This window comes from Colias croceus, chromosome 3, assembly GCF_905220415.1.
Source record: "Colias croceus chromosome 3, ilColCroc2.1".
Classification (NCBI taxonomy): Eukaryota; Metazoa; Arthropoda; class Insecta; order Lepidoptera; family Pieridae; genus Colias; species Colias croceus.
In genome coordinates this window covers 5,927,995-5,952,082 of record NC_059539.1, presented here as the reverse complement: position 1 = coordinate 5,952,082, position 24,088 = coordinate 5,927,995, and the positions used below count along the sequence as shown (strand labels likewise).

General features: G+C 35.0%; 2 protein-coding genes across 2 annotated transcripts; one reads left to right on the top strand and one right to left on the bottom strand.

Annotated features, from left to right (window-relative positions):
- Positions 1–3,509: 3,509 nt before the first annotated feature.
- Positions 3,510–4,737, bottom strand: LOC123706374 (WD repeat-containing protein 82). Its single transcript, XM_045655623.1, has one exon. It carries the CDS (start codon positions 4,508–4,510, stop codon positions 3,563–3,565), a length of 948 nt encoding a protein of 315 aa, XP_045511579.1. The 5' UTR covers positions 4,511–4,737; the 3' UTR covers positions 3,510–3,562.
- Positions 4,738–5,332: 595 nt separating this feature from the next.
- LOC123706380 (chromodomain-helicase-DNA-binding protein 7) lies at positions 5,333–24,021 on the top strand. Its single transcript, XM_045655631.1, has 16 exons — positions 5,333–5,572; positions 7,110–7,319; positions 7,459–7,751; positions 7,832–7,953; positions 8,255–8,356; positions 8,452–14,260; positions 14,343–14,517; positions 15,942–16,029; positions 16,266–16,561; positions 16,698–16,787; positions 16,911–17,108; positions 17,450–17,678; positions 17,780–18,111; positions 18,216–18,362; positions 18,513–19,380; positions 19,576–24,021. Exons 2-16 carry the CDS (start codon positions 7,186–7,188, stop codon positions 21,847–21,849), a joined length of 11,157 nt encoding a protein of 3,718 aa, XP_045511587.1. The 5' UTR covers positions 5,333–5,572; positions 7,110–7,185; the 3' UTR covers positions 21,850–24,021.
- The last annotated feature ends 67 nt before the right edge of the window (positions 24,022–24,088 follow it).

The window sequence follows — 24,088 nt, the reverse complement described above, 5'->3', positions numbered from 1 at the left end:
TAAATAGTTTTCGAGTTATAAGGGGGTGAAAAGTGGCTCGAAATGGTTCGTGTAAATATACACACGGCTGCTGCTCGCCAGTTCTCTTCGCTTGAACTCGGCTTGACACGCTGCCGCGTGTCTAGATATGAAGGATATTCGGTCGGAGTTGTGCCGTATTAGTACATTATTTGAAAAATATGTATGCTCAAATGAACAAATAGTAAACAAAATTCATTCAATTAAACATTCATTTCAACATTTCATTCAATTAAACTAAATCATTTCGGCGGTATGGCAACCATTTAGAATCGTCTGAAAAGTATGGCATGACGATTTTCGTAAATGGCTGCACGACGATGGTTGCCTGTGCAAAAGATAGCCTGGTACCAATGGTTGAATTGTTTTTTAAAATCAACGCATTCGCGTCGGTATGGCGGGATTTATGTCACACCGGAAAAGTATGACATGACACTACATCTTTTTTTATGGGCTATCGGTAAATTCTAAAATGTTTGTGTTACAAATCGTTTGACTTTCGCTATTTTTCCGACGAGTTCGACTAACGCCCACGCGACTAAGCCGCCGGTACCAGCGTTCACATCATCATTTTTCTTTTTGTCATTGCGTACTAAGACCCCTGTAGAACCGCCATCCTGTTACAAATGACTCGAAATTTTGTGTCAATATCTCCCGATCTACTAGGTTTGCGAATCGACAGCTCTCTAAAATGGAATCATCACATCGACCACCTAAAAAATAAATTATCAGCACTTCTTAGATCTCTGCGTAATATTACTTCTTGCATTCCTCATAAATTACGCCACACCATCTACAACACGTTAGTAAAGCCGCACCTAATGTATTTAATAGAAGTATGGGGGAGTGGTTACAAAAATAAATTAGCGCCACTCCAAGTTTTACAAAATAAAATCATTAAAACTATCGTTAACTATCCTTTTTTAACTTCTACAAATAAAATCTACGACGACACTAAAATAATGAATTTAAAACAATTAGACTTTTATAATACGTGTATGTTCATCCGCAAAGCGCTACATAAAAACATAAATACAAATATTATAATCTCAACATCAAATCGCCACTATCCTAATAGACGAGCTAGCTATCTTGCCCTCCCGAAGATCCGAACAAATTATGGAAGGCGAACGGCAACATACGTTTCTATAACGGGAATAAATGTCTTGAAACCTTCAAATGGCTAAGGCCGCAAGCGACCAATGGCTGAGCTCGGTGGGCTCTGATTGGCTCATTTGAATCGGATCAACAAGAGCTAAAACGCAAAAAAGGTGGATTTGTATAAAAAGCACGTAATTATTATTATTACTGATGGTGACACTTGTGGCTCCGTTCGGATCCACATACGGACGGTGGTGTGGCAATGGATCCACAAATACCAACCGGATCAACAAGTGAAAACGGATCAAATAATTACTAACTATATGGCACGTTTGATCAACATAGTGCCCGTGGAGATATCTATATATATATATATATATATATATATATATATATATATATATATATGTATGTTTATCAGCCATCTGGTTTCCATAACACAAGCGAAAAGCTTATTATGGGATCGCCGTGTGTGAAAATTGTCCCGAAATATTTATTTATTTATTTATGCTCTTTGTGAAGTAAAACATTGTGAGGAAAACGGCATGTCCAAGAACCTTATTTATTTGGCACTTTTAATACATAGAGCATTTTTATTTTTATGGTACCTACTTATTTTTTGGGTTTCACAGGCAGTTTTCACTCTGATAGAGTTCAATAAATTTAAATATTTCCTCGTTACTCATATTGTTCGCCATTTTGTCAAGTTAGGTGTTAATTCGCCGCAAGAAAAAAACGTGCACTCCTGATAGCTGCTACAGTCAAACTGATCGCGCGGCCAATGTGTGGATGGTGCGCCAAGCTTGCGACAAGTGTCCTTTGAAGTTGCCGACACCGCACGGCAAGCTCGCAAGCGCGCCGGCCAACGTTCAAATACCTACCGCCAGTGCGCATTTCGCCCGTTCTACACATAGACAAGTGCATGTGCCAACGCGCTTGCCAACGCGTTGGCCTATGTGTAGTGCCGGCATATCATTGAGTTAATATATGTAGTACGTAGTAGGTACATAATAACTCAATGTGATTAGTCCGAAAAACCAATACATAGTTTTACACACGTATGCAACCCTAGACCGCGGCTCTTTCAATACGTATAACCACAAATAACTTATTATGAACCGTTCTCCAGTGAATTAAGGCCTATATTTCCTCAAAAAAAAATGGTGGGTATGTAAATGTATACCTACCTACGTGTTCGACTGGAACGCGAAACTAACTTAAATCATATACATAGGTACTTCTTTGAAAATCATTGCGAAATTGCGAAGAATTAGAAGAATTTAGAGAATAGGCTAGGTCGTTCATAATTATTTTACTAACTAGCTTCCGCCCGCGACTCCGTCCGCGCGGATGTCGGTCTTTGCGTGGATGGTTTATTTCTCCATTTTGAGTAACTCGGACAATGACATCTTATAAATATCTATTGGACCCAAATACGGCTAGGTCTATAATAATACGCAACGTGTGTTCGCGGTACCTTCTACAGAACAACGTCTATGGATAACTGAAAAATTGAGATTAATTTTTTTCTACGTATTTTTCCAGGATAAAAAGTATCCTATTTTACGCCCAGGATAATAAGGTATAATTATACCAAGTTTCATCGAAATCGAACCGGTAGTTTTCACGTGATGTCTTCACATACAGACAGACAGACAGACAGACAGACAGACAGACAGACAGACAAAAATTTTTTTAATCACATATTTGGGTTTGGTATCGATCCAGTAACACCCCCTGCTAGTTATTTTTTCAATATTTTCAATGTACAGAATTGACCCTTCTACAGATTTATTATATGTATAGATACCTCATGAATGCGAAACTTTGCGAGGATGGATGTGTTTATGTGTATGTTTGTTACCCTTTCACGCAAATACTACTGAACCGATTACAATTAAATTTAGCACAAAGAGGGCTTTATTGAACACATGGGAAGGATTTTGACCGCCTCCTTGGTACAGTGGTTGATGCGTGAGCGTAGCATCGAGAAGTCCTAGGTTCGATTCCCGGTGGAGACGAACAAAAAAAATGTCTCGGTCTGGTAGGACACAGAAGGCTGATCACCTACTTGTCCCTAAAGTAGGTATATTAATATCCGGCCTACTAATTAAAGAACTAGGTATTTCACGTCAGTATGATTATAAAATATAGCCTGTAAGTTGTAACATAGTAGATCTATCTTTCTAATGGTATGACATTTTTTTAATTGGAAAGGAGTTTTTGCATTAAATCCTAACAAAAACAAAACAAATTTTCTTCCATAATGACAAATAATAACTAGTAATTAGTAGGTATATAATTGAAGAATAACAAATTATAATGCATATTTATTAATTTATCTTACACCTATCTGTAATCAATAGTAGCTAAATGAAATGAATAAGTGATTGAAAAATATAAAGACATTTATTATGTATATCTCAAAGTTTAATAATCTTATTCAAACATCATCTATAGTTGGAAGCCAGAATGCCATATTGGTACAAGCAGATGCTAGTAACATATATTTTGGATTAAATTGAACACACTGAATGGGTGCAGGATGATCACCATTTAAAACGCAGACTTTGTATCCGGTATCAGCATTCCAGACATGTACTCTTCCATCTGTAGATCCACTAAATATGTATTGTGAATCAGGGCTGAAGGATGCTTCAATCGGTATTCCTTTATTATTAAGATGTCCAGTAAATGTTTGAAGTGGAGTCCCATGGTAGGCATCAACTAACCTTATAATGGAACCATTTGTACTTATAAGCATTGTTTTTCCATCACGAGAAAACTTAAGACCTGTCCAATCACATTCTTTTTCCTGATTTAATTTAAAAGTTACAAATGGTCCTTTATCAAATGATCTTAAGTCATACAATTTAATACTTTCTGAATTGACACCAGCTGCAAAAATAAGCCCTTCAGGGTCATAAGCTGCAACTGGTCTACCTGATAAATGCATAAGACCTTGGCAATTTGGAGAGCGTAAATCCCAGAGACGTAGAGTTTTATCCAATGAACCTGAGAGAAAGGTATCTTCCACAGGCGATAAGCACAATGTTACAACCTTTTTTGTATGTCCTGGGAAATATCGTATATATTTGTTATCATGTAATGATAAATATCTTATAGTGTCATCAACTTTGGTTGAACTATGAATTGCAGTGTTCTTAGCATGTGTAAAATGGATTAAATCAACACCATATTTTTTACTATTTACAGTTATCATCTGCGTTCCTTTTTCACAATCGTATATAACAATTTGGTCATCTTCACTGCACGATATTAAAGTCTCTCCACTCGGTGAGAAGTCTATACTATTAATTTTATCAGTATTTTCTCGGAAAACTTTTGCCACCTTAAAACTCCTCACAACTTGATCCACTAGTTTCATCATTGGTTATAATTTTAAGATCTTTTTAACTTATAAAATACGATTGAAACATAAATGTTATTACTTAAATGTTAAGTTTATTTATCCAGCATTTGATGAAGTTTTTTCCGAAGCATCAGAATCAATTTAGAATCAACAAAATATAATGAATAGAATTATGTTTTGCGATCGCCGACAATCGAATAGGTACAAAACATCACCAAACAATCGATCAATAGTGACAGATAGAATAGAACATTCAACAATTCAGTATTCACTGTACAGATAAGTAAAAGTCCAAAAAGTATACATAACCGTGCCAAACCATAGATCAACTACCTTAGGGCTGTGCTTGGATAAGCTTAATAATTATTAATAGCAGAATTAAGATTTATGAGAGCATTAATTAAACCAACACACTGTACACTGGAATGTACATTTATTATTTAATGTATACCACACAGGTATACCACGTATACATTCTGAACTGCGAACTAATAGGAATAGTGTAATATGGAACGTACGATATTTATATATATGTAACCGACGCATTTTATCCGAATATTTGAAATTAAAAAATTGTGCAAAGTATTTCAAAATACTTTGTGCAACAAGCTATTAAAAAAAACGCTAGAATATTTGATGAACAAGCCGTGGCCCGTGTGTAATATATAAATATATGTATATAAATAAATATAAATAAATAAATACTATACATGTAAACATGTAAAAGTAAATAATAGGTACCTAGATAAATATTATATAATTTTACACACGGCTTGTTCCACTTGTACAAGTCTACACTTACAGTTTCTATAATCTATGGTATTCAATAGCTCTACTGAGTACTGGGGAAACAAAATGGACGGAGTGTAGTGGCTATGATAATTTGATAAAACTTGTGCGATAATTTACAGATCGATCATATTGAATCTCAGTTATAATTATTTATCTATTACTTATTATAAAAGTGTTGTTTTGACATTATTGAAGACTTTTATTTTTACATACCTATAGAAATTGGTTGCTTCGGTTTTCGGAACATGGTATCCATTTTGTGATCAATCGTGTTGTGTGGCGCTCATTGTAAGTATTAAACTTTCTCTATCAATTGTTAAACATTAATAGTATAAATGAATAAATGTAATTGATTTGTAGAGATTTGTATTTGTTTATTACTGGTTTTTTACTTTTAATTCCAATGATTGTGCCAATTTGACGTCAATCTATTCTTCTGGCCTGAAATTTCTAGTTTTAATATCACAAAGGTTTTTTGCTATCTATATATTAAAATTTAATTTTAATATACTTGTTTTATACTTCTAGAAGGATTACCAATTCGCGTTTCCTCTCATTATTATAATTTTTTTCTGTATTATATTTAGATACATACATTGCTGACATTGTGATTGTGTTTTGCCGTCTTATGTTGTGCTTTATAACTGAAAGGGAGAAGTTGTGTCGCTATATGTATTTGTATTTATCATAAGCGTATAGCTTTTCCCCTTGGTTATACAAGCAGAGTACTTCAATTAGCATGGTGATAAGTTTCAAGAGAAGAAAATAATTTCATGTAGATTGATGAACATTGCTGGCGATCTACTGGGAATTGATTATTCACATGAAACCATCTTCTTCTGTATTTCGGTCGGAGAAAAAAAAATTCATGGAAAATATTATGTTTAGTTCATTATTAAACATTTAAATTAAAATTATAGCTAAACATATTATACCTATATGAAGTGTGAGGAAAATTGTAATCTTTGTTATTTATTTGTTATTATATTATAGTCTTAGTTAATTAGATTTCATTGTTATATGGGAGTTTTTGTATTAATTTGTATTATTGAATATTGTATAGAATGAATTGTAACTGTATCACATGTAAAATATTTATTCTTTGAAATACTAAATCTAAAGTACAGTAAAAAAATCCAATGCTAGAAAATCAATGATTAAAGTGATAAATGTATTTTAATTTCTGCATTATTATTATACATATAGAGCACAGGTAATGTAGAATTATTCAATAAATTGTATTATAAATGTAAAGGCTAGATAAAGTTTTGAGGAATATTTTTATAACACACCAAACATATTTTAAGTTTTTCTAAGCTATACATTGTTATAATTTATCTGTGGAAGTAATTTATTTCAAATTTTGCTTTTATTGTTTAAATATATCAAGTTAATAATTATGGTTGCATTAAATTTATTGCTACACACACATTTTAGTAATAATCTCAAATTTTAAGGAAATCATAAATGTATATTATTCAAGCAATTCAAAAATAATACAGAAGTAGAACTACCTAGACCTAGAGAGTTATTTTTTTATAAAAGTTTGTTAAAAAATGTTGGATTAATGATTATTAATCTTTTAAGTTACTAGAATTTATTTTCAATTATATACCTAAGTATATGATTAATATCTAATTTCAAATCATTATTCAAACATCATTAAATCATTATTATAATACATATATTTTTTTTATAAATGTTTAATGATTATTTATTGATTTCTCACCCCGTTGTAATGTAAAGGTGAAACTAGTATGTGTTGGTGCATTACATCGCCCTGTTTGATATAATTATGTATATAAAATTAAATACATTTTTCCAGAATAAAATGGGTGCTGTTAAATGTTTATGGATATATCAACATAAATCAATATTATTAATTCACTCTTAGGAGAGTGATGGACTCATATAATTTGTTTGGTGATGATGGAAGCGGTATGTTGGAAGGACTTACTGATCTTGGTGGATCAGACAGCTTCAGTAATACTACCAGTGGGGTAGCAAGTGAGAATAAAGATTCTTCAGATAATAGGTGATTGTTGCTTTGTTGACTTAATATTATACATATACAAAAAAAAAATATATATTTTACATTTTTAGTTTTAGACTTCATTACAATTAGTAGAACAAAAGAAGTTATTTTATAATAATTCAACATATTTTATATTTAGTTACAGGCAATCATATAATTCAAACACTGTAGCCCAAGAAGGGTCAATACAAAAACTGGCTTCGTTTGGGGGTGGAGGTGCTGGTGGATTACCCAACAGTTCACAACCAGTGCCAAATCCTGGGCCAGGGCCACCCTCCCAAGATTATCATGAATATAGTGGTTACTCACCAAGGCCACGATTACCTCAACCTCCTCATGGCCCCATTCATCCATCCCACCATGTACACCCATCCCATGCCTATCCTGGCTACCACCCTGGACCAGATCCAATGTATTCAATGTCAGAACAAGGTTTGTTAAATATATGAAGTTAAATTATTTAAGTAACATGTCTAACTTTACATTTTTATTTAAAACATTTATTTTTATAGGCATTGGAGATATGGGCGTCTGGTCCAGTGCACCGGGAGCTAATAGATATTCACCAATAGCACCAGGATATAGACATAGCTATGAACATCAACAAAAAATGCATCAGTATCCTCCACAACAGGTACAGTGAAGTTAACCTTAAAAATCTGAAGTTGTATGATTTGATTCCATTTCAAAAGTAAATAAAATTGAAAACAAAAATCTTACATAGTTCAAATGTAACATTTCCAATACTGAAGATTTTTATTGTTATTCAGAGTTTCTAAATTCTATTAATTTATTTTATATTTGGTAATTATTTGCTTATAAGTTATAATAAAGAAGAATTAAAAATGTTTTTTTCATTTGTATGGTTGGTTTTGTACAATTTTTCAAACTATACTGAATGTTTGGTTATTACTTACTTATATTTTATTTTAAAGGGTGGTGGGATAGGGGGACTGCAGCCTCAAAATAGTGCATATCTACCAAGGCAACCTCATTTTCCCCAGCCTACATCACAACAAATCTATGGCCAGCAACAAGTATGAATTTCATTACCACTTTTATTCTTTTTATAATCATTTCACATATTTTATACTACTTATTACTACTAAATTACAATTTTTTTTTCTTTCAGAATTATCCCAATTATACACAAATGCATCCCCCAACAGCAACAAGGATTGGACAACATCCCACGTATCATCCACAGATGGATGTAAATTCACATCAATATGGATTGCCACATAGTCAACAAAGTCATGGTGCAATGCCACAACATCAAACCCATCAAAATATGCCTAGTCATTCTGGGGGAATTCAAACCCATCCTAACTCACATTTGCATCATGCAGCTGCACCTCTGCACCATGTACCTCGCCAACCATTGGTACCACCTGCTCCTGTTGGACCAGGTCACCCTTCACAAATGCCCTATGCTTCCCCACATCATTCTGTACCAATGAATTATCAGCCTCACCAGGTGCAACATCCCCTTGATGTTAATGTCTCTAATCAATACAGTTCTGTCAAATCTTCTATGGAGACAGGAAGTCCACAATATCGACCACCATTTCCACAATTGTCGCCACAAATGTCACCGCGAGCCCAAATATCGCCTAGACAACAACCACAATCTCAACTTTCTCCTCGCCCAGTGATGTCACCTGTGAAGGGACCAAGTGCCTCTCCTCACAGTTCACGTGCAATGGTACAGTCTCCTGCTACATCCGTTCCCCCACCTGTTTCAGGAACATACTCATCCCAAAATACACTTCAAGCCCTAGAGCAAATGGTTCTTCCACCCAGTGGGGACTATCCATTTCAACGTAATCAGTCCTCCCCTGCAATTGGACATAATATCGTGTCTGCACCTTCACAATGGAATCAAAACAAAATGCCAACACCTTTAAGTAATATGGTGCCGATGGAAACACCTGACCCTGCAGTTGTTAAACCTGTCGAGTCCATTATTCCTCCAGAAGTTAATAAGAATATTCCATACCAAAAATCTAATATAGAGACAAAAAAAGAGACTAATATTGAAACTGAGAAAAAGTCAGAGGATGTTAATAAACAAATGTTTTTGTCGCCAAATGTAATGAGCAATATTCAACACAATCTTGCAATGGCTTCTAGTAACTCCCCAGCAGCCCCTAACATTAAATCTCCCATTACAACTGACAATGAAGAAAGCAAAGAAAAATTATTACATAAGACGCAAACAAATGAAGAAACTATACAGCCTGTCGTTGTTAGAGAAGAGACCAAAACTGAAACACCTAGTAATACAAATACTGATGATAATTCCCAAAAAGTGGATGTTAATCAATTAGGTGGTGAGACTAATAATGAGGATAGGCAAAAACCTGAAGAATCCAAATCTATGTCTGTAAACTTAGAAGTGAGCAGTGACCAACCAAATCCAATACAACCATCTCCAGTTCCACCTATACAACAAATTCCTGTCAATATACCAAGCAAATATGATAATTTATCACCCTTAAATATAGACAGAAATCAACCGTATCCAAATAATAACTATCCAAATGTTCAAACAATGATACCATCAGCAATGCCCAATAATTTGGGTATGAGTGTTCCAAGCAGTGTACAAGTTAACACACCTTTGAGTGTCTCTTCCTCATATCAAAGTGCACTTCCAGCTGTAACACAATCAGTAACTAGTGTACAGTCTTCACATTCAGTGCAGCATAATCTCTCAAATACAGTCACTTCAAGTGTGCCAATTCACAGTGTACCACCAACAAATTTAAACTGCGTACAGTCTAATAGCCCTAATATGATCGGCAATATTCAGCCAAATATTCATAATTCAACAGGTAATATTGCAAATACTCAATCAACAGCAACACCAAATATACCAGGATTACCCATTAGTGGGCAAAATGTACACCCAAATATGCCACCCCATATACCTTCAAACCAATCTAATATGCTGCCAACTCCACCACATAATATAAGTCCTAATGTAATAATGATGGGATCCAATAATATGCCGCATCCTAATTTACCTCCTTTGTATGCAACATCTCATCACCAAGAAAGAGCGTCGTTACAACAGCAAATTCAAGAAATATATTGTTTACTCCCTTCAAATGAAAACCAAGAGAAGGTCAGATGTTTACAAGAAAGGTTATCCATGTTGCAACAACATGAAACAAACGATAAGTGCAGTGGTGGTCCAAATTGTATTTTGCAAAATCCTATTTATGGATCAAAAATGGTAGAAAGCCCTCAAGTAACTAGTACTACAGGCCGAGGCAGAGGAAAAGGCCCTGCCAAGCCCCGCAAACCACGCGTCAAAAAGGATAAATTGGTCTCTATGACCCAATCTTTAGATCAGTTACCTGTTTCAGAAGATTGTGTAACAGCTGGAACAGGCTTACAGGGCAACATAGAAATTGATACAGAAATGGTAGAAGATACGTCTAATTTAGATAGCAGTGCACTATCCATGGATGAATCTGGAAAAATTAAGAAAATTCGGGGTCCTAGAAAGAGCAAAGAAAGAAAACCACGAACACCAAAAGAACCCAAAGTTGCGAAGGAAATGGGTGATAAGCCTATTAAAGAACGTAAGAAACGTGTACCTAAAGATCCCAATGCACCTAAAAGAAAAAGAGCTGTAAGAAAAGGAATGTCGGAAATTCAGGCCGACACAACAACAAGTAATGATATGTTAGAAAAAGATACTATTGACACTAGTATGAGCGATACAACTTTAAATAAAAGTATGATGTTAAATGAAACATTAAAATCTTCAGATTTACCTTCCCTTGATGACACAAATGTTACTGATTTCGACGATATACCTGTGTCGAAAATAGCTATAAAGGATTTATTGGAAGAAGCTGAATCGAAAAAAGAGGCTGACAGGGATGATGATCTTGACTTAATGACAGGGAAGAAAAAAGCATCGAAAAAACGAGCTTCTGTAGGCAGTAGTGGTAAAAAGATTTTAACTAAGCGTACGCCGGCTGGTAAAAGAAAACGAAGAGGTGGCCTCATACCAGATTCCGACGGAGAGCCTGATGACTTAATGTCGACACCTCCGCCATCACCACCTCCAGAAGGAGACGATAGCTTAAAACGACGCTCTGCAAGAAATACACAACGAAAAAAATATACAGACGATGTGATGTTACGGTTGTCTGATGATGAATTTGCCGTTGTAGCACCTCGACAAGAACGAGATTTGGATGATTCAAACATCGATATAAAAGAATTTAACCGGCCTGAAGGGACTCCAAAACCTAACTATATGTATGTGAATACTACTGAGGAAGATTCTATGATAGTTCAACATGTTTTGGCATGTCGAATGGGCAAACGTGAAATTAAACATCCAAGTCCCATAATTGAACAGCCTCCTAAGGCCGACACTGAAAATGCTCCTATAGATACTGAATCTGTAACCGATGTTAAAACCAGTACTGATGAAAACAATGCCAATAAAATAGAAAATGAAATGAAAACTGAAAACGCAGATGATAACCAAGTTATGAAAGAAGAAGAAAAGATGGAAAATCCAGAGCCAGAATTAGAAGTTAAAGCAGATAAAATTAACAGCGTCACCGAAGACGATAAAGACAAAAAACCTATCATTGTTGATATCGAAGAATATTACGTCAAATATAGAAACTTTTCATATTTGCATTGTGAATGGAAAACTGAGGAAGAGCTTTATAAAGGTGATAAACGAATATTTTCGAAGATAAAACGATTTAAACAAAAGCAAGCACAACAGATGAATATTTTCGAGCTCTTAGACGATGAACCATTTAATCCTGACTATATAGAAGTAGAGAGAATTTTAGATATGTCAGAAAATGAAGATCCTGCTAACAATACAGTGGTTAAACATTATCTGGTTAAATGGAAAAGTTTACAATATGAGGATAGTACATGGGAATTAGAAGAAGATATAGATGTTGATAAAATAAAACAATATAAGGTATTCAGTGAAGTACCACCTAAAGAGAAATGGAAATTTAAAAAACGACCTTCACCTGATCATTGGTCACAATTGAAAGAGTCCCCTCTGTATAAAGGTGGAAACACATTGAGACCTTATCAATTGGAAGGATTAAATTGGCTCTTGTTTTCTTGGCATAATAATCGAAATTGTATTCTAGCGGATGAAATGGGCTTAGGTAAAACTATACAAAGTCTTACTTTTGTGAACTCTGTCTGGGAATATGGCATTCGCGGACCATTTCTTATTATAGCCCCCCTGTCAACTATTCCAAATTGGCAAAGAGAATTTGAAGGTTGGACTGACATGAATGTTATTGTGTACCATGGTTCACAACAAAGCAAGAGTATGATACAGGAATATGAATTTTTTTACAAAAACGAAAATGGCGAGCCTATTAAAGAAATAACGAAATTCAATGTACTTATTACTACATTTGAAATCATTGTCACAGATTTCCAGGAACTAAGATCATTTAATTGGAGAATATGTGTCATAGATGAAGCACATCGGTTAAAAAATCGAAATTGTAAATTATTAGAAGGTTTAAGGCAACTGCACTTAGAACACAGAGTTCTCTTATCAGGAACACCACTACAAAATAATGTAAATGAACTATTTTCACTTCTGAATTTCTTGGAACCATCGCAATTTGCCAGTAGTGAGGCATTTTTAACAGAATTTGGTCAACTTAAAACTGAGTCGGAAGTGGTAAAACTACAAGCCCTGTTAAAACCTATGATGTTGAGAAGATTAAAAGAAGATGTAGAAAAAACTTTGGCGCCCAAGGAAGAAACTATTATTGAAGTTGAGTTAACTAATATCCAAAAGAAATATTATCGAGCTATACTTGAACGTAACTTCAGTTTCTTGCAAAAGGGTATAGCATCGGCAGCCAATATTCCAAATTTAATGAATACAATGATGGAACTACGAAAATGTTGCATTCATCCGTATCTCCTTAATGGTGCTGAAGATCAAATCCAATTTGATTATAAACAAGCAAATGGGGAAGATAAAGAGGCTTACTATAAAGCGCTCATTGATTCGTCTGGTAAAATGGTGTTAGTAGACAAACTTTTACCCAAACTAAAGGCTGGAGGACATAGAGTTTTAATTTTCAGTCAAATGGTGAGGTGTTTGGATATTTTAGAAGATTATTTGGTATTTAGGAAATATCCATATGAAAGAATAGATGGTCGTATAAGGGGTAACTTAAGACAAGAAGCAATTGATAGATTTTCCAAACCAGATTCAGATCGTTTTGTGTTTTTACTATGTACGAAAGCTGGAGGTCTAGGTATTAACTTAACTGCGGCTGATACTGTTATTATATACGATAGTGATTGGAATCCTCAAAATGATTTACAAGCTCAAGCTCGTTGTCATCGTATCGGTCAGCAGAAAATGGTTAAAATATATCGTCTTATTTGCCGCAATACTTACGAAAGAGAAATGTTTGATAAAGCCTCTTTAAAACTTGGTCTTGATAAAGCTATTTTACAAAGTATGAATGCTGCACAAGGAAAAGAAACTGGATTAAAACAATTGTCCAAAAAGGAAATTGAAGATTTACTAAAAAAGGGAGCTTATGGAGCTGTAATGGATGAAGATAATGCAGGGGACAAGTTTTGTGAAGAAGACATAGAAATGATATTAGCTCGAAGAACTCAAGTTATTCAAATGGAATCTGAAAAAGGATCCACTTTCTCAAAGGCAAGCTTTGCAGCTACTGATCAAAGATCAGATATTGATATAAGAGATCCAGATTTCTGGAATAAATGGGCTAAAAAAGCTGAAATAGATACTACAGAGAAAAAAGAAGATGAAGATCTGATTGTAACTGAACCCAGGAAAAGGACTATTATAAAACGGTATGGGCATGATGATGGCCCTATGGAGATGTCTGATATGGAAGTGACACCAGATTCAGAAGATGATGAAGATGGTAAGGTGTTATATTCATTCGATAATTGTTGAAATATTTCCGCCCTTATATGTTATATTATGTATTGCTTTTTTATTTAAAGGAATTAGCCTCAGAAGCAAGAGGAAGAAAGAAAAACTTGGTCGTAAAGGCAGAAGATATGCTAGTGATGATTATGTGCCCAGGCATGAAGGTGTGCCAATTGATGAAGAAGTAGTTTATGGATCGTGGACGCGATCAGAGTGTTTCAAAATTGAAAGGGGTCTTCTCACGTTTGGGTAAGTTCATACGTTTTTTTTTTTATTGTGACCTAGATATAGCTGATAAAAGCGCGGGCAAAAGCAAGTATTTCAATAGCTTATATGTTAATTTAGTACATCACTGCCAAGTATTATTATAATGTTTTGCATTTAAAAAATTTAAATTTTGATATCATGACTCTTACCCTTACCAGTTGCCAAGCACTTACATATTTTGTTATATGTATATGTAGTAGTTTACATTACTACACCAACAATAGATAATACCGAACTCGTCATAACACAAAAATAAAAACTACTAGGCCTACCTGAATCAAATTTTTTGGGTCGAAACAAACCAGTCCCCTTCAAATAAATCGTACCTCATTCGTTTAGAAACCTCTGTGAAATCAGTGTACATAGATAAAATGCATATATTTTTCGAATTGTGAACCTCCTTTTTTTGAAGTCGGTTTAGTAACTATTGGGCGTTTTTCCACTACCCGGCCCGGCACCGGCACGGCAACGGCATGGTCGGGGACCGGTACCGGCACCGGGACTTCGTTTTTCCATTGCGCCGGTGTCGATGCCGGTTTACGCCCGATCCCTCCGCTCCGCTCCCTCCTACCCGCCCCGCGCAGTTACACACTCACACGGCTACAATTCAAATAAATATGCAATACATATGCAATTTTGCCGGCCGGCACAAGTGGGAAGCTTGCTACCCCGGCGACGGCGACGGCGCCGGCAGGACTCAATGCCGTGCCGGCGCCGGCGCCGGTAAGTGAAAAAGCGAGCCATACATTTTCATACATTTTTGCTTCCCCGGCAACGGCACGGCGCCGACGCCGGCGCCGGTGCCGGTGCCGGGCCGGGTAATGGAAAAACGCCCATTAGCTTGTTACTACTTTTACATAAGGTCTGCCCTGGCTTATTATAATTAAATAATACTTAAAAAAATTAAAGAAGTTATTAGTGTCTTTTAAATATTAAACGACGCTAACTAACAAGAATAATCAGGTAAGCAATCAAGCGATTATGAATGCTATGAAATTATGCCTATGATTTCTCTACTGATTGTTTAATCTATGACTTGTGGTAATTGTCCTTGTCGCAGTGCAGTTGAAATCATATTTTCGATCCTCTTTGGTGGTTACCATGTAAATTATTCGAAATTTTATTGTAAATGAAAAATTAAATCGTACTTTCGTATAAAAATACCTTCACTCTTAATTTTGGTACCATAGGATTTTACAATGTCGTAACACACTTGCATTGCTTCACTTGCATTATTAGCTGACTTAATGAAGTCACCTGGTGTATCTTGTCTTCAATGTTTGCGCATCCTACTGCCATATCTACCTCTGTTTCAACTGAATTTATGAAGGTAACTTTAAATTATTGAGATTATATTATGTGTATAATTAATAATGTGCGATAGCTGATTGTGTTTATTATTTTAGTTGGGCGAGATGGGAAGAAATTGTTGACAGAAATCAGTTCCGCAAGGGCTGGTCAATTCCTGTTATAGAAGACTGTGCAAGAATTATAGTAAGTAAAATAAATAGTATATAAATATTTATACCAAATAGCATTATTTGAAGTTTGTTGCTGTAAATTTGATGTTTCCCATTAAATAAGTTCCAAAATGATGAATTGCCATGCTAATACCGAGAAAGTTTGGACTTTCGCTGAGTTAATTATTTCAAAATAAACTGATTTTTTATTAGTATTTTATGGACCCATTGAATTTTGTCTTTTTGTTTTATTTTGTATTCCATTTATAGGTATTATTCTGTTTGAGACATTACAAGGGTGATGAAAAAATAAGAAACTTCATATGGGATTTAATAGAACCATGTGAAAATGGTGAAGTTACAATTTCAAGAAATCATAGTGGTTTACATAATCCTGTCCCTCGTGGCAGGAACGCAAAAAAGAAAAATCGATTAAAGGATATTCCAAAACCAAATGATCTTCAAAAGTGGGAAGATCCTAATCATTGGAGTTCTCATGAGAAATATGACTGTGATACATATTTAGAAAGCAGTTACAAAAAACACTTATTCAGACATGCTAATAAGTAAGTGACAGTTTTTTGTGTAATTTATATAAAGTCTGGAAGACTTTATTTTGTATGCAAATAATCTTTCAACTTTTTTTTTTTAATTAAATATAGCTAACGGAAAAATTATTAAATTTTAAACATTTATTTTAAGAGTTCTTCTGCGGGTCCGCATGATGTACTACATAAAACATGAAGTAATTGGTGATTATGCAACACTAATTGAAAGTGGAACTCATGCCAGGTATGTTATGATATTTAATTCTGTAAAATGTTCAAACATATAGTAATTTGTATATATGATAAATGGGGTAGGTGAGGCAAATCCCTAAATTTTTCAAAATTAACCTAATAATTTGGTTTTTAGTAATATGGGTATGAGAGTACCTCGAGGCGTGGATAGTGCACCACCTCGCCTTTGGTGGGATACAGAATGTGATGTTTCACTGTTAGTCGGAACCTATAAACATGGCTACGAAAATTACTTAGCAATGCGGTCAGACCCACTACTTTGTTTCGTAGAAAAGTTAGGACCACCTGATGATGCAGAGTGTACAGATATAAAGTAAGTATTCATTGATTAAATATTAATTGATAAAACAAACCTGAAACTTCCGATCAAAATTTGTTAAGTATGATGAATTTATAGCCTTAACGCGAAAGAAGGACAAACAAACCCTATAATAATAGGAATTGTTTGTATAATAATACATTATTGGCTTAGTACTCCTGAATATTTACAGCCTACCCAGCCAGCATACATTTGGACTATTTATTTTAATACTTGTTTATTAAATTATCATTGAAATTGACTAGTTTATTGTTTAAAAACATTATAAATCAGAATAGTATTAGATAACATAACATTATGAAGAAGAATAGTATAGAAAAGATGAATTTTCCCAGGAGCGAAGAGAGGAAGGTGCGCGGCAGTGTCGTTGGAGACGAGGACTGCACGGACGAGGTGTCGAGCGGTGCGGGCGCCGCCTCGCCCTCCGCCTCGCCGCGACCGGACGACGATTCCTCGCACCCCTGGCCCTCCATGCAGGACTTGAACACGAGACTCAGGCGGCTTATTACCGCATATCAACGAAACTATAAACGAGAGGAACTCAAAATGCAACAGAGGGCTAAGGTATTTAATTTTTCCATTTTTATACTTGATGATTATTGAGTATGTAAAAATCGATAATTGTAATTATGTGTTCAATTCAAAAAAATGCTTAAATTATTTAGATGGAGAGGAGGGAACGTATGGATCAATTAGTAAGAGATGAAGTGTCCCAATGGAGATGGAGCCGAGCCGATGAAGAGGCGTTCCGGCGTACCGTAGCATCTTACGGTGTCGAATTTGATCCCGCAACGAAAAGTTTACGCTGGAACCGATTTCGATCGTTGGCGAGGTTGGATTCCAAAAGTGATGACGCTCTTACTGATTACTTAAAGGCATTTATGGCCATGTGCAAACGCCAATGTGGACTATCGGTTGGTGAAGCTGAATTACCAACTAGAGCTGACTTGAAAGCGGAACCAATTGGAGAGGAGCGAGCCATTGCAACATTAGAGAGGTAATGTTTAAATTGAAGAAAGTAATTTTTATCTTATTGTTGATATTTGTGCAGTCATAGTTTGAAATACATCATTTCTTGTTTACATCATATTTTGCTTACAGAATTGATCTTCTCCGTGTTTTACGTGAGGAAGTAGCGCCGCACCCTGCCCTGGAGACACGTTTGGCACTTTGCGAACGATCGCTCGACACTCCGTCGTGGTGGCAGCCAGCTTTACATGATAAATATCTTGTGCTAGGAGTGTGCAAGTAAGTTATTGTGATAAAAAGCTAAGAATTTATTCTGAGCTTGGTGATTTTGCTGATAAGCTAGAAAGTAATAAAGAGTCTTTATTCATGAATTTATTTCAGTTTTACAAATCTTCTAATTAATATTACATTTTGTAATACTTGTTTCAGACATGGTTTAGGAGACACATTCTCAAAATTGTTTTGTGATCCCAAAATGCCATTTGCGGAATCTGCACGAAAGTGGTTCTCTAAATTCAAATCTTCATCAAAAAGTGAGACACCGAAGCCAAATTCAGATGATGAGGACAAAAATAGTAATGATAATGCGGCAGAGACACGCATGTCATTACGTCGTAGTAAACGCACTTCACACGTTCACGATCGTGATACTGAAGAAGATACAGATGCCTTATCAGAGTTGGAAACACTTGCAAAATTGGGTAGAATTGAAGAATCCTTATCACCGGAACATTGGTTCACGGAAAGAGCACTTGAAACTCGTTTGCACCACATTGCACATGCAGTTCAAAACTGTGAATGGCCAACTGCTTCCTCTTCATCAGTGGCTAATAAAACTGAGGATGGAGCATCAGTGGACGTTTCGGAGGATCGTAAACAATCACAAAAAAGGCATATCGCTATCGATGTAGAAACTGAACGTGCCAAGTTACATGCGCTATTGTCATCGCCACAAGCAGCGCATACTAATGCTCGGGACAACCGGACGAGTAGTGCCACTGCAGCAAGCATGGTGTTGGGAAGTGAACGGGACGACGCATCAAGTGACTCGAGCTCCCGCCGTTCCACACCGGCTCCTCCGCCCGCCCACCAACGCATAGCGCCGTCTCCCGCGCCATCTGTTCCACCATCTCCTTCTACTGCAGCGCCAGTTGACCTATCCGCTCCTTTAGATCTAAGCGAAGCACAAGACTTCTCAATGGGTCGACGCACGCCACAAACAGACACACCTTCCGCAACGCCGCCTAGAAGTAGATTAGACGACACACTCAATAGACTCATGAAAAGGAAGAATGTTGTAAGTTCTTGTTATGAAGTAATCTGTAATACATATAATAACAATATAATTGAACATTCATTTCGAATCATTCACTTGTATAAGCTATTGGTCTGATTAAAAATCCAATTTCTTTTCGATTTTATCATTAATTAAGTATATATTTAAGTAGCCAAATTATATAAACTTTACTTTAAATTTGCATGTTTATTACAGCCTGCACCGGAGCAAATAGTTGGTAAAGAGAAGAAAAGGAAGAAGCTTGATGAAATTGTTCTCGGTCTGTCTGCTGCTAAAGGTCGAAGCCCAAGTTCTAATAACACAACATACGAGCCGCCTCGCACAAAAAGTACAACCATACTTCCAGAAGTTACAGTGACTCCAGCTGCGCCACCGACGACTTCGAGTACGCCAGTTCAAAAACCTTTCTCTGTCACAGTAACAAATGTTCCATCACCGCATTCATCTTCTAAGGAACTGTCATCATTTCTGCAGCAATCTTTAGAACAAAGTAACAAAACGCCAAAACCGTCTCATTCCATGCAAGCTAAGACGTTTTCACACGAAGCCAAAGTAAATAAATGGCTAGCTGAACAGGCAAGTGTAGATAGTAGACGAAGAGGCGTTGCGCCTCGGCTATCACCAGATGAACATGTACCTGTTGTGCATAGGGTTACTGGTAAACGACTCGTAGGTCATAAAGCACCGCAATTAAAACATTTGGCACAATGGATAGCGGATAATCCTATGTACGATATAGACTCCAAATGGACGGAAGGTATTAAAGAACATGTCAAATTACCTCAGGATGTCCGAAGTCAACGACATTCGCCGATGCAAAGTGCACCTAGTATGCCGGAGCGCAAAAAGGGAAGACCACCGACACTTGATGCATCATCTGCAAATGTGTTATCAAATTCACATTTGAACCAAAATCTTGCTGGTCTAAACCCCGCTCTATTGGCTAGTTTGTCTAGCCTAAGTGCTTTTGATCCAAAAACGTTAGCTGCCACACTGTCTAATCTTACTGGTTTTGATCCAAAACTACTTTTAAATTCATTTAGTGGTATGCCAAATTTATTAGGAAATATATCTGGCGGCAATATATTTGCTAATTTAGCTGGTCTAGGTTTACCTGGATTTCCTTCTCTTGACATGAACACTGTGAGCGGCAGCTCTAGTTCTAGTGATAGTAAATCAAAAACACGGAAACCGGAATCTACCAGTACTTCTTCATCAAAATCATCAAGTTCACAATTTCCTTTCGTTTTTACCAATCCTAACATGTTATATCCTCAATTGGGACTAAATAGTTTGTCGCCTTTTGGCGTACATTCCGGTATGTCGTCACCGTATGATACACTAGGCCTCCTTGGAAGCAACTTAACGGCAACTTCGAGTACTTCATCCCTACATAATCCTAATGTTAGTTCTGGGTCTCGAAGTGCCTCAAAAACAACAACACCTAGATCATCAACAGTTGTAACACCAACATCAACATCAAGGCAACAAAAAGTGTCTGATAGACCTCAATCTTCTAATTTGCCTCAAATACTTCTACCACCAGATCCTTACTTATTAGAATCTATTTCTAAACAACCTCTAAATTATGAGAGTACTATGAAGGTAGATAAAAGGGCACGAGATTCCGAATTACACGAGGCCGCCGCAACCGATTTGTCTAAAGTCGATAAGAAGAAAATGCCTTATGATTCCTTGCGTTCTCAAATGCCTCCAGAATTTGCAGCTGTTCAAGAAAAATTATTAAAAGGCGATAAAAAGGATATAGATGTTAGTAAAATGTTATTAGAACAGATGGCATCTGGAGCTCTTAGCGCAAGCCTGGTAAGTTCTGCTGAAGCAAAAAAATCAAAAGATATTGAAAAAGACACTTATGAAAAACTTTCAAAACAGGATTATATGACTCGTTTAACATCTGATGATACTGGTAATACGTCGAATAAACGAACCTTAGATGAGGTCAGTTCTGAACCAGAGAATTTAGCTTTACAACCAACACCAAAAAAACAGAAGGATAATCAAGACATAACTCCTAATAGAGAGAAGCCATCAGATGCCTCACACACAGGAGAGATGGACTTAGAAGACTTGATAGCACCTTCTACTGTCATTAAAACTGGAATTAAAGCTAGTGATTTTGACATGAGTCGTCCCACAGAAACGACTTCGTCACATACAAATATTGATCGCGAAGAAAAACCACAATCGCTGTTAACAAATTCATCTATTAGTACTAATCATGATGATGATAATATGCAGATTGTTGACTGTTCTAATAACAAATTAGATAGTGGACGTAAAGATGATAATACCTCGGAAGAAAATACTAGCAGTGAGAGTCTGAATGCGAATGCTGAACGCAAAGGAAATCGCAAAAAAGGTAGGAAATCCACAGATGAAGCGCTAGCAGGTCCACGACGCGAATTAAGATCAAGTTCCACTAGGCAATCTTTTGACTCAAATAACTGAACATTGTTCTAACTTAAAATAATATTATTTCATTCATAAATATACAGAGGAAATATTCTTTGGAAATTTCGATGATTCAAAATTGTAAATTATTTTAGGAAAGTAACAACCATTTACGATGTATTAAAAATTAAAGAGTATGTTGTTGAATGTTAAGGTTACAAATTATAATTAAATTGCATTGAGATATTATTACAACGTATAGAGAGGACACCACGAACAAAATCTGTACGACAAGCGCGGCGGCGCGGGGCGGCTAGTGAGTCATACACTTTGTAGATATTCTGCCTCTTATTACTTATAAATTAAAACCAATCAATGTAACAAATAAATATTGTTTATCTTATAAAAAAATATGAATAAACTTATCAATTAAAACCAATCAATGTAATAAAAAAAATTTTGTTAGTTTTGAGACGATTGACTCTAACTTGTGTTACAAAAATTTAGTGTAGTAGCGATGTCCTCTCTAGTGCGTAGTACATAGTACTTCCATGTTAAATCGTCATTTATTTTTGTTATTTCGATTGAGTTATATGTGGAATCATGCTATGAGTATTTTTTTAAGTTTATATTTTCAGCTGATTTGATAAAACTTTACTTGGTTACTAGTTTTTAGAAATATTCTGCTTTACTTAGCCTTTTTCAATAAACACAATACGTAGGAAAGTTAGCATTTTGTATTAATTAGGATTAATTAATTCTAAAATATTAGATTACAAAAATATGTAAGTGACTGGCACATAGATTTTTTTTTCTTGGTAGGGGTTACGGAACTCAGATCTCTTTATATTTTATTACTGAATGTGAAGAAATAGTTCACCTAAAATCTCCTATATATCATTCGAGGAGTATATAGCTTAAAGTACTATGCTGCCTCTTTTGCTTGATATGATCAGGCTAAAAATAACTGGGTTCTTTTATGCAATTATTACAATCATGTATTATGCTACATTGATACACAGTTCGACTTATATCACATTTCTAATATAAGGATATTTTTTTGTAATTTCAATATATTTTATGTACATTATTATAAAGACTGCATTTTTCATATTTTAGCGAAATATCTGCAAGTATTTAATAAGCAAGTAAATTCGAAAACAGAATAATGTTTACATTGTATTTCTATTATTATCATCTTTATACTTAATGTAACATAAGAAAATCAAGTTGTTACGTTTAATAAAAGGTAATCATATAATTCAGAATTTAATTGTTTAATTCTAATTGTTCGCGATTTTACTATAACATGTTAGAATTAAAAAAAAATAGATGAAATAAATGAACATCTATACAATATATAAAATAATAACTCAAGATTATTTCTACGAATTTCAATGATTTTTCTGTTTGTTGTATTTGTGGAAACATGGAAAAAGATAAGAATGTTAAAAATATAATTTCAATGTTCGAAAAATGAATTCTACCCGGGCGAAGCCGGAATAAGCCCCTAGATTTTTTCTCGTTAGATAATGATAATAATTAAATGTATTCACACAAATATTTTATTATTTATTAATATCTCAACTAAAATGTTTTGTTGTTGCTCTCGGCTATGAACTGGTTGCATTTTTATGCAATGAATAATAGAGCTATTAAGATTTACATAGTTTGTATGATTATTATATAATTTTGTTAACCGTAACACTTGGTTTGATATAGGCAGATGGTAAAATATTATATTTCTTCATTAGGTTAAAAGTAGATGGTCTTCAAAAAGTAATCTTCTCAGTAGATATTATAAAAATATAAAAATCAATGTTCATTATGTTTTACTCCACATTAACATGATCATTTGATCATGATATATTTTTCTTATTTTATTTATGCCATTCCAAATCTTAAAAAAAAAGAAAATCAAACGGCAACTAGAATAAGGAAAACCTTGTTTTTTTTACTTTTGACTTTTAATGCATTCATTGCATGAATTTAGATTGTTAGCTTTATTTAATTTAGTGTTACGCGACTTTTTAAATGGACATTTTAATCCTCAAAACTTAAATTGCCTTCATTGATTGCAGTTGAATCTTAAGTTAAAACTTGATGTGATAAAATTATTTATTACGTATACCTATTCTTATTACTTTGCATTGCTGTAATGTTTGATAATTTGAATGTATTGTAGATACTTATAATTATTATAATGACAAATTATACATGTAAACAAGATTGTTGTTTTATTTTTAGTCCAGGATCCTTCGCCCATTTTTGCAAGTGATTACTATCATGCCGGTTG